Source organism: Ipomoea triloba, chromosome 13, assembly GCF_003576645.1.
Source record: "Ipomoea triloba cultivar NCNSP0323 chromosome 13, ASM357664v1".
In the NCBI taxonomy this organism is placed as follows: domain Eukaryota; kingdom Viridiplantae; phylum Streptophyta; class Magnoliopsida; order Solanales; family Convolvulaceae; genus Ipomoea; species Ipomoea triloba.
In genome coordinates, this window is record NC_044928.1 from 12,273,524 (window position 1) to 12,288,826 (window position 15,303).

A 15,303-nucleotide genomic window follows, 5' to 3' on the forward strand; every position below is an offset into this window, starting at 1 on the left:
CTCTCATTATATTAGATTTTGCCTGTCACTAAATGTTATATTCTATTATTAATTTTTTTTCTAATTTTAATTTTTATATCTTGTTATTACTCATTAAATATTAATTTTTGTAATACATTTTTTGATCATCGACATTATACTGTAACTATAGATATTGTATTAATACAATTTATAATTTTAACAATAATGCAATCAAAGTAAACTTATCAATATATTAAAAGACTTCATCATCACTACCAAAATGAAATGTTTCACAGAACTTTGTACAGACTAAACGCAAAGAAACTAATTATAGTTAACAAATAGCCATAGTAATGTATCTATTGGCTATTTTGAAAGGTGAGACTGTACAAATAAACATTTTTAGTTTAGACAAAAATAACCCCAAAGCAAAAATGTACAATCAACTTCATACACAAAAATATTTACTTTCGATGCGGTGTTCGGCATGCCATTTTTCATCAATAGCTTTGTCACCTGGTAAATAAAAATAGATAACAAGAATATACTCAGTATAATTGAATAAATAATAATTTGCAATTGTGAGTAATTGATGTATGCATATATACATGCCACTATGCATATCAAACTGATGCATTCAAGGACTTATTAAAGGTCAGGAAACTGTTGTTTTCTAATAAAAGTATCCCTTGCCTGTTTTGTTTGCTTATCAATTTATTTACAAGTGTTGGTAAACATGACATCAAAGATAAAGGTATCAAAAGTTTTGCTGCTTTTATATATATATATATATATATATATATATATATATATATATATATATATATTCCTAGTCTTCACAAACTTCTCAAAGTCACATATTTCATTAAAAGATTAAAATGTAATTCATCAATCACTCCCTAATGCAATTGCTAAACTATATATAGTTCATGAGACAACTTAATGACATGATACTAGTTCATCAATCACTTCCTAATACAATTACTAAACTATATATAGTCCATGAGACAACTTAATGACATGAAGCTAGTTCCATCACAATATAGCAATAACAATTTTAAACTAAAAGCATCAATATTCAAAGCAAAAAGGAAAAATAAATTTCATATCAATATAAACAAATGAAGTGAACTTACATCATCCAAAAGCACATTGTTAGACAAATGAAGTGAACTTACATCATCCAAAAGCACATTGTTAGCTAAAATAATCAGTAGAAGTTACCTACATTGTAATGCAAAATATAAGAATACTCAAAAGGAGGTAATAACCTTATGCTAGTACAAAAATAATTAAATAAAAAACTTGATATGCACCTAGTTCCTTCATGTCATCTAACATTAAATTTTCCAAAAGTCACAACTTATATATATACCTATACTCGTAAAAGTAATAGAAATTTGTATTTTACCTTAATACTAAAGTCAAAAGAAACAATGTTAATATCTTGGGTTCTAAGCATCCTGCAATGATAAAAATATAGCCATTTGGTACAATGAAGTCCAAAAATAATATAAGTTAGTTACTCCGTATTCCTTTATATAATAAGCAACAGTTAAGTGTTTGTCTCAATTTACATTATGTACCTCTTGAATGTCATCACTAGTGGTAGTTCCAAGAGATGGTAAATCTCCATTCTCTATTCGGATCAACCTACTTTCAAATACATCCATGCGCCTCTTAAGGTTACGGTTTTCTTCATCCTTCTCATGGAGCTTAGCCTCTAACTCTTTGATATAAGTATATTTAGAATCATTAAAATTTTTTCGCTTTACTCCACCCCCATAACCATATACATGACCGTGGCGCTGCTGTCCAAAATGTTTTTCAACAATCTCAAGGTTTGAAAGTGATGGATTGGACATAATAGTCTTCACAATTTCATCCTATAAAAAGTTTAAAATAGTCAAAAGTAAATGAAAAGGTATCAAGATAAAAATAAACAATATTATGCAAAGGGACTAAATAATGACACTTACATATTTTTCTTTTTCTCTTGTCCCGTCTAGTTTTTCATTTTTGCATCTAGTCTTTAAGAAAATTACTCCCAAGTCAGGTGGTGTTGAATCTTTACCTCCCTATAAGTTGAGTAAAAAAAGTCATTCTAGGTGAAGAAATTCATAGATAACTACCACAAGTATAGTTTAGTACATTTTCATATATGATTTCTCTATGTGGCCTACTCCCTATCCGATGAGGCATTCCCATATCCGATGCAGACCTATTCTTAGTATTTTGTTGACTGATTTTCTGCATGAATTTCAAATGTAACTAATTATTTAAATAAAAAAAATATTTTTATAATATGTAAAACCATCATTTCTATAAAAGCATACCTGAAACTTTTCTGTCATAAACTTGTTAGTGACAAGCCACTTCCAATCTTCAACATTTACTCCAGATGGAACATTTTTTAAAACCTCAACCTTACTTTTGTAAGGCCTCACAAATTTTACATTCAAAAGTGACCTCCAATTTGTCCACAAAGTACACAAATGCTCTAGGGTATCATCACGGTATAATTCAATATTGGGATTATCAAAACATTCCTATAACAATTTAAATGTCAATACACAATTTTTAAATTTGTAAATAATGCTAAATAACTAATTCATAATAATATTTTGATGGTTCTTTAGCACTATTAACTTATACCTTTACTGCTTCCCACATGTGCTGCTTTTCTGTGTTTTGTATATCCTTCCATGAAAGCACTTGCATTGGACAAATATTTCGGTCACGCACGATTTTTCCTAAGTGTCTTGACCAATATTGATGATTTTTTCCCACTGGACGATTGTTGTAGAATACAATATCAAGTTTTTCTCCTTTCTTCAAAGCTACAATTTTTTTTGTTCTTGTTTTCCCCTCTAACTTTTTTTTCTTTTCTGGGAGATGAAACTATTAAATATAATGAAACAATCAATATTTGTATACAAGATATATTTAATGTTATATAAACTTTTACTTTTATAAAATAAGCATAACTCACTTTCGACCATTTTGTTAGATGTGACAAACACAGGTTCACCAAATTTACCATCTTCACTGATAGGAGTATACTTTGCCACAACATAGTGACCTACGGCTTCTAAGGGCAAATAGAACTCCTAAACCAAGAAAGATAATTAGTAATCTAAAGTATAACTAAAAATATATAAAAATAAATAAATTTCTTAATGCTTAACATAAGCATGAGTTTAGGAGCCATAAATATACCTTTTCAGTCTTAGATTCACTGATAGCTTTTAAGTTTTCTTCCATATCAAAATTCTCAGAAATAGCAATAAATAATTGAACTGTACTTGCTTGTTCAATTCCTCCAATGACGGCCCCACATATTTTTACCTTTTTGTTCACCTTAAAATCACCCAATATCTTAATGTTTCTCACTGTTGGATTTGATGGGACACGTGGAGCTATAAACATAAAAAAGTAATTAAGCACAAGTAATTAAATTTTACAAAAAAAAAAATTTTAAAACAATGAATAACCATATATAATGTTACCTAGTGTATTGTCTTCTGGCATCTTAAAACTCAAAGGTTGGGCATTTTGATCCACTTCCATATAAACATGTATGAAATTAACATGTTCATGATTCATAACCATAGTTAGAACATCTCGATCATTTTTCAATGGCCTACCATCGCCATCAGTGACTTTGATTCCAACGGAATAGATGTCAACAAACTTTTTACATAAGTTTAAGATATCCAAAAAAGAACTATCTTCATTAAAATCCTTTTCTTGAAATTCTAGTTCCTCAAAGTGCATAACCAGAGTATGAGATGAGAAACCACCTTTTGAAAAGAAATAAAATAATAATTAGAATTATAAATACTAGTTGAGGAAATAAATACAAAACTGCTATTTCAACATTATTTAAGAGTTTAAATTTTTTTTATTGATAAAAGTATAGAATATACTTGTATAAATTAGTATGTAATATTAATATGAGAAAAAATCAAGAATGCATGTTCTTACTATTAGTTGAATAGTTGGTGCTACTTTGAATTTCTTGGGCAGTCAATGATTGTGAAGTTCCAAGTTTACTCCTTCCTAAGATTGTTGATAGAAATATATGTAAGTAAATAATTGAGAAAAAAAATAGAATCAGCCAAAGACATGTGATGCATTACCATTTCCGGGGTGAAAAGAATTTTGTCTATTTCCACGCAACTGAGCCAACATACCGGGTGCTAAAATTTTAGGAAGCTTGTTATTCATGTTTTTGCTACTTTTTTCATTCATCACCTGATCTGAAAATAAAAAGAAAACATTGATAAACAAAACCACACATATAAACAATATTAATCATTGAAAATAAAACTGTAAACAAAACCAAATATATAAAACTATCAAATTACTTGAGATATCATAAATAGCCTCTCAAGTTGCTTTTCGTTTTCTATTCTTTTTTAGTGTTGATACTTCAACTTCTATTGGTTCCACATCAGTTCTTGTCCACGTACTCTGATTATCAAAATTCACAGGATCCCCAGTACACTTAAAATTAAATGATTCACCATATTGATATGCTTCACCTAAATCCTCTATGCTGTCATTCTCTACGATGTCATTCTCGACCTCTTCTGACTGTGGCATCTTATATAAATCACGAGGTTGCGTTTTAATGACAACATGCCAACCTTTAACCATGTTGTCAATGGCATAAAACACCTGTGATGCTTGATTGGCCAAAATAAAAGGTTCATTTGTTCTCAAAATACGCTGTGGATTAATTGTAGTAAATCCATATCCATCAACTCTTGCTCCTTTCTCATTGTCATGCACATTGAACCATCGACATCGAAACAATACTACCCGTCTCGCACCGAGATATTGTAGCTCAAGAATCTCCGTCAATACTCCATAATATTCAACAGGGTTTGTTTCAGTACCTAAGTCACCAATTACATACACACCAGAATTTTGTGTTCTACAACCTTTGTCATTATCTTCAATTCGGAACCTAAATCCATTGACAACATAGCCATTAAAACATGTCACATATTTTATTGGACCGCGAGCCAACGATTGTAAACTTTCACTTTTTGTGTGTTGGCATTGCATATTCATTTCTGTAACCTACAAATATATTTTAATGAATATGTCAAACATGTACAACCTTACTACTAAACACTATAAAACATCTACTATTAGGAATACTCACCTTACTTTTAAACCATCCGACAAAAGAATTATTCCACTCATCACTTGACATTTCTGGTACATTGTTATTTTGAATTTCAGAGTACTCACTACATTTAAGCACTAGTTAGTCATTAATTTACATATAGTAAACACAACAAATAAGTTACATAGAGATGTTTACTTACTTGAGAAAATGTTGAACTTCATCACAATTCTTTAAAACATAAATATGAGCTTGTAGCCACTCATCATCACTAAGATTACGAGCAATACCGGCTCCTAATGCTCGTCCTGGTTTTGAAAATATGGATATTTCAGCATTAGTTGTATATGAACCACCATCATTATTTCGCTCAAGTCTATTGAATTTTGTGCCAATGCTTTTCAAGTATCTTGAGCAAAGAGTCATGCACTCCTTTGCAATATAGCCTTCTGCTATTGAGCCTTCAGGACGAGCCATGTTACGGATAAGTTTCTTTAGCTCATATAGCATTCGCTCAATGGGGTACATCCATCTATATTGGACTGGTCCACCAATTTTTGCCTCACTAGCTAAATGCACAGGTAAGTGCACCATCACATCAAAGAATGAAGGGAGAAATACTTGTTCTAACTTGCACAAAGTTAAACCAATCTGTTGTTCAATTTGACTTAGCTCATCAACCCTTAATGTCTTTGCACATAGACTAGTAAAAAATAAGGACAACTCAATAAGGGGCTCACAAACTGAGCTAGGGAGGAGGCCACGTATTCCCAGAGGAATTAAATGTTGTAATAGAACATGACAATCATGACTCTTTAACCCTGAGATTTTATGTTCTTTCATGTTTACACATTGAGAAATATTTGATGAGAATCCATCTGGAACTCTTAGTTGCTTTAAAAATAAGCAAAACAAGTGCTTCTCATTCTTAGATAATGTGTATGATGCTATAGGCAACTCAAGTTTATCCCCTTTATGAATTGGATGCAACTCTGGTCTAATTTTCATAGCCTCTAAATCTAGGCGTGCTTGAACATTGTCCTTGCTTTTCCCCTTTATATTCATAATTGTCCCAAGAACATTATCACATATATTCTTCTCAATGTGCATCACATCTAAATTGTGACGCAATAAAAGGGTGCTCCAATATGGAAGTTCAAAAAATATACTTTTCTTATTCCAATTATCACCCCTCTTCTCATGTGATATTTTCACCTTTTTTGGACATCTTTAGTCAATGTGATTCCTTCAAGATCACTAACTTGAGCAAGTATATCACTTCCCGAAACTGACTTTGGTGGTGGCCTCAACTCCCTTGTTCCATCAAATAAACTTTTATCATTCCTCCATTTGTGCTTGCTAGGAAGATAACGTCGATGACCCATATAGCATTGCTTGCTGCAATTGGATAACCACATAGAACATGTGTCCTTATTACAACGAGGACATGCCATTTTACCTTTAGTACTCCAACCAGATAGATTCCCGTAAGCTGGGAAATCATTAATAGTCCACAATAATGATGCATGCAATTTGAAGTTCTGACGAGTTGAAGCATCAAATGTGTCAACACCTACTTCCCACAATTCCGTTAACTCTTCTATTAAAGGTTTAAGATAGATGTCAATTGCATCACCGGGACCCTCGGGACCAGGTATGAGAATTGATAAAATAAAATTAGAATCCTTCATGCACATCCATGGAGGCAAATTGTATGGAATGAGTATTACTGGCCAAATGCTGTATGATGTTTTGGATTGATTAAATGGTTGGAAACCATCACTTGCAAGACCAAGTCTTACATTACGAGGCTCGGAAGAAAATTCTTTGTGAATTTCATCAAAGTGTTTCCATGCCATAGAATCAGCCGGATGCCTCATTACTCCATCATCCACTCTTGAGTCATGATGCCATCTCATAAAAGAAGCTATATTCCTAGACATGTATAATCTTTGAAGTCTTGGCTTTAAAGGAAAGTACCGCATTGTCTTCAGTGGCACTTTTTTTCCATTACTTTTAATTTTAATTTCCCCACTGTGAATATCTTCTTTCCATCTTGAAGCACCACAAATTTTGCATGAACCAAACTCATCATCACCTTTCCAATACAACATACAATTATTAACACATGCATCTATTTTTTCATAAGAGAGACCAAGATCTCTAATGATTTTTTTGGCATCATAATATGTTTCTGGCAAAGATGAACCTAATGGGAGTATGTCTTTTAACATTTGAAGCAACATATCAAATGATTCATTACTCCATCGACCAATGCTCTTGATATGTAACAATTTGACAATAATCGATAACTTAGAGGTATGACAACCTGGGTAAGCCGGTTGCTCAAAGTCCTTTAACAGCCAGTAAAATGCATTTGCTTCTTCATTTGGTTCCTCTCCATGCTCAATATGACTTGAAGTACCAATATTAGACCCACTCTTACCAAAGCTATAATAATCAGGATATACATCTTGTAATAATTCTTGAATCTCTTCATCATTTTGACTTTCTTCTTCTTCTTTTTCTTCTTTTTCTTCTTTTTCTTCATTATCATATTGTGGTTCACCACGCCTTTCACCATGGTGATACCAAAATGTATAATTTGGCAAAATTCCATACACATATAGATGCATTTCAACCACTTCACGAGATCTATAACCACTATTCTTACACTTGACACACGGACATCTAATTTTATGCTCTTCACCAGTCTTGAGAAATGCATAATTCAAAAAATTTTGAACACCATCTTTATATTGTTCGTTCAACCGGTCATTGAAAAAACTCATCCATTTCTTACTAGGTGCCATTATAAACAGAATAATGAAAGCCTTATAGCAAAAATTGAAACCTGAATTTAATATAAAATGATATTTTATTAACTAAAAAAATAATTATATATAAAGTATTCTAAAAATAATGTAATATATCAACGTCTGCATAATTTTCAAGAATAAAATTGTCTTCTTTCGTTTACCTTTCTTCAACCAAATTCCCATGAATTAGTTTCTTTTCTCAAGATACAGACAAGAAAGCAAACAACTTTATGATTTAATTAAAAAACTGTTAGTTCCTAAATATAGAATACATCATTGCAATTTAAAAAATTCCTCCTAATATTCATCCCAAACTAGAATATCTTGAAAGAGAAAACAAAGCCTACATAATCAAGAGAAAAAATTTAAGAAGCTAAATAATGTACTCATGTACTAATGGCAGCAAATTTCTGCCACATAATCAAACATCCCATATCTAATGCTAGTACAAGTTGCCACATAATCAAACATCCCATATCTAATGCTAGTACAAGTTGCTTATTCTCCCAACATCCCATATCTAATGCTAGTACAAGTTGCTTATTCTCCCATCCTCTGGTTAACCCGTACAGGTCACTACATGTTCTCTGGTTTGTATGGGTTGACAGTTTTTGCACATCTACAACAAACCACATACAAGTTTCTAGAAATATCAGTAATCTTATACTCTACCAATTAATCCCATTAGGTCTCTATACAATCCCCAAAAGCCATCACTCTTATCAATTCCAAGAAACTCATCAGCATGGCCAAGAAATGGTAGAAATTTGAGGCAATCAAAAGAAAAAGAATTTGGTTTCCAAAACATAACGAGGAAGTAGATACTTGCAGTACATCATAATCAGTTAAGAAATTTCTAGAATCACAAAGCCCTAATACATATTCAGCAAATACTGACATTTCAACCATGTTGATACATATTCAACAAATTACAGGGAAAGAGATAAACCTGTTTTGCAATACTTGGAAGATGAAGGCAGAGACACCTGACCAAAATAGCTAATTAAACTGTTGAGCCCATCTCTGAACAGTGGAGGCGAAGTAACCGTCTAATATCTTCGGGCGGCAACGGTGGTAATCGACAGCAAATCATAGAGAGACAAAAAAATTATAAATCAAAACAAAAATCTCAATATTACCCAACAGAAATAGAGAAAATATTTCAAAAAAAATACAGAGTTTTTCTAAGCCCTAACATCAAGATAATGGAGAAATATTACAAAACAAAAATGAGAAAACTAAGAAATTACCTTGTGACTAAATGGTGATGATACCTGAGAAAAACCTACCAGTGACTTATGGTGAAGTGAAGGGAAGAAGTGAGTGAAGAGAAGAGAGTGAAGAGAAAGAGAGAGAAATGGAGATATTGTACTGAGATGGTGAGTGCTGGAAAGAGAAGAGAGAAATGGAAGAGTTCTAAAAAAACGAGAGAAATGGAAAAAAGGTGGGTGGCTGTAAATGATTTTACAGAGTTGGGCGCCAAAAAAATAAAAATTTTGGTGGGAATTTTTTTTTTGTAAAATAATTGGCATATATCAATAGTGAGGGTAATAACATTTTTCATACCAATAACGAGAGTATAGTTTTAAATTAAGTATTAAGTTAAAATTTCGTCACTAAATCATAAACCTTTAGCTAGAGTAACTTGTAACCCTCACAAAAAGTAGGTAAATAATACATTTAGTGAGGGTTTTCTCTGCCCGTCACTAAATTTTTGTCACTAAAGATAGTTTTTCTTGTAGTGTCCTATAATCTTCCTACAGTGCTTAAAACCCTTTTTTTCATTCCTCCCAATATACATACCACCTCATAAACCTCTTCTTCCCTTCTTCTTCAACCACATTACTCAATTTTACTAAAGAAGTTGTGTTTGGGTTAGTTCTTTATATCTCAAGGTACTAGCTCCAAAACTTGTTGTAATAATCCTCAAGGTCTCCTTTAATTGCAGCCCTAGCAAGGTTCATGGCCTTTAATGCTTGCCTCTTGGTTACTATGAAATGCTCATCACTACAGACTTTGGCCCTAAACTCCTTTCTTGTCCATGTGGAATGCCATTTTACTTCATTCTTCCAAGTATTNAAGAAAAAGAATTTGGTTTCCAAAACATAACGAGGAAGTAGATACTTGCAGTACATCATAATCAGTTAAGAAATTTCTAGAATCACAAAGCCCTAATACATATTCAGCAAATACTGACATTTCAACCATGTTGATACATATTCAACAAATTACAGGGAAAGAGATAAACCTGTTTTGCAATACTTGGAAGATGAAGGCAGAGACACCTGACCAAAATAGCTAATTAAACTGTTGAGCCCATCTCTGAACAGTGGAGGCGAAGTAACCGTCTAATATCTTCGGGCGGCAACGGTGGTAATCGACAGCAAATCATAGAGAGACAAAAAAATTATAAATCAAAACAAAAATCTCAATATTACCCAACAGAAATAGAGAAAATATTTCAAAAAAAATACAGAGTTTTTCTAAGCCCTAACATCAAGATAATGGAGAAATATTACAAAACAAAAATGAGAAAACTAAGAAATTACCTTGTGACTAAATGGTGATGATACCTGAGAAAAACCTACCAGTGACTTATGGTGAAGTGAAGGGAAGAAGTGAGTGAAGAGAAGAGAGTGAAGAGAAAGAGAGAGAAATGGAGATATTGTACTGAGATGGTGAGTGCTGGAAAGAGAAGAGAGAAATGGAAGAGTTCTAAAAAAACGAGAGAAATGGAAAAAAGGTGGGTGGCTGTAAATGATTTTACAGAGTTGGGCGCCAAAAAAATAAAAATTTTGGTGGGAATTTTTTTTTTGTAAAATAATTGGCATATATCAATAGTGAGGGTAATAACATTTTTCATACCAATAACGAGAGTATAGTTTTAAATTAAGTATTAAGTTAAAATTTCGTCACTAAATCATAAACCTTTAGCTAGAGTAACTTGTAACCCTCACAAAAAGTAGGTAAATAATACATTTAGTGAGGGTTTTCTCTGCCCGTCACTAAATTTTTGTCACTAAAGATAGTTTTTCTTGTAGTGTCCTATAATCTTCCTACAGTGCTTAAAACCCTTTTTTTCATTCCTCCCAATATACATACCACCTCATAAACCTCTTCTTCCCTTCTTCTTCAACCACATTACTCAATTTTACTAAAGAAGTTGTGTTTGGGTTAGTTCTTTATATCTCAAGGTACTAGCTCCAAAACTTGTTGTAATAATCCTCAAGGTCTCCTTTAATTGCAGCCCTAGCAAGGTTCATGGCCTTTAATGCTTGCCTCTTGGTTACTATGAAATGCTCATCACTACAGACTTTGGCCCTAAACTCCTTTCTTGTCCATGTGGAATGCCATTTTACTTCATTCTTCCAAGTATTAAAGGTAGTAACCCTCCAAGTATTAGAATTTGGGTCTAACCTAAGAGTGATTGACCATGGGCATCCATTCTGTTTGCAAGTCACCACACATAACCTTATCATTTTTGGAGAATTTTAAATCCTTCCCATTCTTAAAAGCATAATGTATTATGGCTTCTTTAAAATCAGATTTAGTAGCAAATTTTAATCCAATTCTAAACACAGGACAAACCATGTCAGTACTAGCCCTAAAATGTGACCATTTCTCTGGTTCCCCTTCTGCATCACTACTATATGGTGACCTTTCATCAGAATATCCAACCTGTTTGTCAATATTTTACCCATGGTCTTGTTCTTCACCCACACCTTTCTCACTCGCCAATATACCATCATACTCCATAGTTGGATCAGTTTATCTGGTAAATTCAATGTCATCACCTTCTTGCTCATTGTAATCAATATTACAATCAAACAAGACATCCACACTACGCTCCTCTTGTATCCAATTCACCCAAACAAACCCATAACTCAACTTCTCTTGTCCTACCTTCAAAATCTATTAAATCACATGCCTCTAAATCTGAAATCACCTTAGTCAGTTTATCCCCAACCAATGCATATAAATTACAATCCTCAATGTTGTACCCTAAGTCATTAAGTAGATCCTTAGCAGTCATATATTCCCATTCATCTATTTCAACATTGTCAAAATAATATGAGTAGCTTCCCACATAGGTAGTAGGTTCAAAATGACTTTTATATATATATATATATATATATATATATATATATATATATATATATATATATATATATATATATATATTTTTAGTTCATTTTCTTCTCCTGATTTTAGTAGTTAAACAAATACATACATATATATATACATACATACATACATACATACATATATTTTATAAGGAATGAAGGGGGACACCCGAGAGTTCGAAGTAGACATGGAAACCGGAGACAGTAGCAATACTAGGCAGCCAGCCCATACTGGTGTCAACACACAACAGCACTAGAGGCAGAGAGAGGTAGCTGGGGAGAACCATGGAGTTGGTGTTGATCCTCCAGTGCCAAATGTTCAGAATCAAGCACAGAACTTCATGGCTGATCCAAACCCGAATGCCTATGTTGGGGGAGGATTGGGAGCTCCTTTCATGCAACAGCAACCTGTGTACCAGCAGCCAGGCTATGGGGTTAGGATGCAAAATCTTCTCCATCAGATGAATCACAACCTGTTTAAGCAGTTTGCCTAGGAGGTCCCACAAGCAAATCCCATGGTGGCCCATTTAGCTCCCGAGTTCACTGAAGAAGATTGCATTGTATATCCAGGAATTGAGGCAAATAATTTTGAGTTGAAGACTGTTCTCATTCAGATGGTTCAGAATAATCAGTTTGGAGGAGCTCGGGTTGAAGACCCGAAAACCCACATTGTGAATTTTGACCGAATCTGCCAAACCATCAAGATGAATGGTGTTCCTAGTGAGGCTATCAAGCTGAGACTGTTTCCCTTTTCCCTGAGAGATCAAGCACAGAGTTGGTTGAATTCCTTTCCAGCCAACCATTTCATTACCTGGGAACAGCTCCACAAAGCTTTTATGCAGGAGTATTGTCCTCCTTCTAAGGCTGCCAAGTTAAAGAAACAAATCCAGAATTTTCAGCAGTTTGGCCATGAAGATCTTCCTAAGGCTTGGAAGAGATTTAAGGAGTTGAGGAGGCAGTGCCCAAAGAATTTGATGACCTCATGTGACTTTATTTCATCGTTCTATGAGGGATTGACTAACCGGTCACAGATTATTCTAGATACCTCATCCTTTGGGGGTATTTTCATTGATATGGGACCGGCAGCTGGAGAGCAGTTGATTGAGAGGATCACCTCTAACAATACTTACTGGTATACTGAGGGGGATGATATACCCAAGAGAGAGAAGCCAGCTGGGATGTTCGAAGTTGAAGAAAAGATGGCAATGCAGGCTCAGCTGGATTCTATACAACATATGCTAAAGCAGATAGTACAGGCTCCTACTCAGAGTGTCCAAGCAGTTGCTCAGCCTCCATTGATTCCACAGAATCCTTATGTTCCTAACCCTTATTCTGTGCCACAGGTACCTCTTGTAGCCTGTTGTGCAATTTGTGGTGGAAATCATGTAGCTCAGACATGTCATCTGTTAGACTCCGGTAACCAAGCCCCTCAGCCTAATGTGGAGCAAGTTGATCTCATTGGTTATTCTAGACTACAAGGCCAAGGGCAAGGTTATGGGAACTATCAGCAACAAGGAAGGAATCAGTTTGTTCCCTCTTGGAACAATCAAGGAAATCAAGTGAGGAACAATCCACTAGGATTTCAAGGTAATCAAGGGAACAGGGGTAGAAACCAAGGAACTCAGTGTAGAAACAATCAGAATTTTGGGTAGAATAGTCAGAATCCAAATCAATGGCAGTTCCAACATGGGAATCAGAATTTCAGGAACAATCAAGGTCAAGGTTTCTCTAGACCATCTCAGGATCTTGATATGCAGACTCTAATAAACACCATGATAGCTCAGATGAGCAAGTTACAAGCAACCGTAGAGAATCAGCAAGCTACCTTAAGCACTCAGCAAGCTACCTTAAGCTCTCAGCAAGCATTGATAGAGAGCCTCACGGGGCAACAGCAGGGTGGTGGTAATCAGTTTCCTAATCAAGCCTCATTTTCGAATGGTAAACTACCAGCAAGCACAGAGAATCCAAGGCACCAAGTGAATGTAGTCACCACTAGAAGCGGATTAGCTTTGAAGGATCCCCATTTTCCTTCAAATGATCTAGTGCCTGAGAAAGCTGATAAGGATGAGGGCGTTCAGGTTGAGGATGTTCCTGATGATAGTGAGGAGGAACCTGTAGTGCAGAGAGATAGTGTTAAGGGGAAAGCTCTTGAGCAGGATGAGAGTATCCTAGCAAGAAGCCTGAGAGGAACAAGAAGGCAGGTGACTCGGTTATACCTTGCAACCTGTTACCATATCCACAGAGGTTGTGGAGATCAAAGGATTCTGATAGAGAGAGCAAGTTCCATAAGATGTTAGATAAGCTGGAGATCTCCATGCCTTTTGTTGAAGTAGCAACTCAGATTCCATCGTACAAAAAGTTTCTGAAGAATAATTTAGGCAATAAGAAAAAGCCAGAGAAGAGTGCGGTGGTGGATCTGAGCGAAGGAGCCTTGACCTGTGCAGTTCTTCAACATAAACTACCTCCTAAGCTGAAAGATCCAGGTAGTTTTGCCATCCCTTGCATCATTGGTGGATTTGTAGTTAGGGGTGCTCTGTGTGATTTGGGTGCCAGTGTTAGTCTTATGCCATTTCTTTATGCAAGAGGCTCAACCTGGGCACACCAAAACCCACCTCCATGACCCTACAGATGGCGGATTGCTCCATTAAGTGTCCGGTGGGAGTTCTTGAGGATGTCCCGGTCATGATTGATCAGTACTTTATACCGGGTGATTTCGTTGTTCTGGATATAGAGGAAGATGCAAAGGTTCCTATTATACTTGGTAGATCTTTTCTAGCTACTACAGGTGCACTTATTGATGTGAGGAGAGGAAAACTTGGATGGAGGTGGCTGAGAACAAGATCGAGTTTGACATATTCAAAATGGCGAAGCACCAGCCCTCGTATGTTGATGAGTGTTACTTGATAGAAGGGCTGGGTGAGTGCACTGATGAAAGTAGAAAGGTTGAGTTAGGGGATTTGCATGTTCCCCCAATTGATCCTGAACCCCCTGAAAAGTCAAGTGTGCTGAAACGAAAGAAAAAATTCTTTGGTCTTGATGGTTTCTACAAAAGATGGATGAGGGAGCTGGTTAAATTCAAAAAGCCACCGGATCGCGTGGTTCCCAATCTCACCTGACATCCATGAGGTTGAGTCGAGCTGACGACAGTAAACTCAGCGCTTCATGGGATCATGTTATCCTTTACTTTTTGCACTTTATTTTACTGCATTTTTCTTTTTATTTTAGTTCGGAGTGGAGTTAGGAGTTTTTCTCTGTTCAC

The 15,303-nt window shown here is 34.8% G+C and overlaps 4 protein-coding genes across 7 annotated transcripts; 1 reads left to right on the forward strand and 3 right to left on the reverse strand.

The window, feature by feature from the left end:
• Nucleotides 1-192: 192 nt before the first annotated feature.
• LOC116001588 lies at nucleotides 193-2,750 on the reverse strand. Of its 2 annotated transcripts, XR_004094246.1 has the most exons (8): nucleotides 2,617-2,750; nucleotides 2,298-2,510; nucleotides 2,113-2,211; nucleotides 1,941-2,039; nucleotides 1,548-1,847; nucleotides 1,373-1,424; nucleotides 1,140-1,185; nucleotides 193-477 (listed from the first exon to the last, which is right to left on the reverse strand). XR_004094246.1 is itself a non-coding variant. In XM_031241473.1 (7 exons), the coding sequence occupies exons 1-6, from the start codon at nucleotides 2,680-2,682 to the stop codon at nucleotides 1,416-1,418; spliced, it is 786 nt and encodes a 261-aa protein (XP_031097333.1). In that variant the 5' UTR covers nucleotides 2,683-2,750; the 3' UTR covers nucleotides 193-477; nucleotides 1,373-1,415. The 2 variants fall into 2 exon arrangements, 1 of the variants encoding a protein (XP_031097333.1); XM_031241473.1 differs by lacking the exon at nucleotides 1,140-1,185.
• Nucleotides 2,721-9,326, reverse strand: LOC116001586. Of its 3 annotated transcripts, XM_031241472.1 has the most exons (9): nucleotides 5,304-7,857; nucleotides 5,138-5,225; nucleotides 4,332-5,052; nucleotides 4,104-4,223; nucleotides 3,949-4,023; nucleotides 3,471-3,764; nucleotides 3,181-3,380; nucleotides 2,954-3,071; nucleotides 2,721-2,862 (listed from the first exon to the last, which is right to left on the reverse strand). In XM_031241472.1, exons 4-9 carry the CDS (start codon nucleotides 4,213-4,215, stop codon nucleotides 2,777-2,779), a joined length of 885 nt encoding a protein of 294 aa, XP_031097332.1. In that variant the 5' UTR covers nucleotides 4,216-4,223; nucleotides 4,332-5,052; nucleotides 5,138-5,225; nucleotides 5,304-7,857; the 3' UTR covers nucleotides 2,721-2,776. The 3 variants fall into 3 exon arrangements, with proteins under 3 accessions (XP_031097332.1, XP_031097331.1, XP_031097330.1); XM_031241471.1 differs by lacking the exons at nucleotides 4,332-5,052; nucleotides 5,138-5,225; nucleotides 5,304-7,857 and adding exons at nucleotides 8,870-8,976; nucleotides 9,171-9,326; XM_031241470.1 differs by lacking the exons at nucleotides 2,721-2,862; nucleotides 2,954-3,071; nucleotides 3,181-3,380; nucleotides 3,471-3,764; nucleotides 3,949-4,023 and having other exon boundaries at nucleotides 4,109-4,223; nucleotides 5,304-7,881.
• Nucleotides 6,313-8,829, reverse strand: LOC116001209. Its single transcript, XM_031241098.1, has 4 exons — nucleotides 8,619-8,829; nucleotides 8,390-8,539; nucleotides 7,694-7,955; nucleotides 6,313-7,552 (listed from the first exon to the last, which is right to left on the reverse strand). The coding sequence occupies exons 1-4, from the start codon at nucleotides 8,827-8,829 to the stop codon at nucleotides 6,313-6,315; spliced, it is 1,863 nt and encodes a 620-aa protein (XP_031096958.1).
• Nucleotides 9,327-12,559: 3,233 nt separating the features above from the next.
• LOC116001210 lies at nucleotides 12,560-14,664 on the forward strand. Its single transcript, XM_031241100.1, has 3 exons — nucleotides 12,560-13,603; nucleotides 13,724-14,245; nucleotides 14,287-14,664. The coding sequence occupies exons 1-3, from the start codon at nucleotides 12,560-12,562 to the stop codon at nucleotides 14,662-14,664; spliced, it is 1,944 nt and encodes a 647-aa protein (XP_031096960.1).
• The last annotated feature ends 639 nt before the right edge of the window (nucleotides 14,665-15,303 follow it).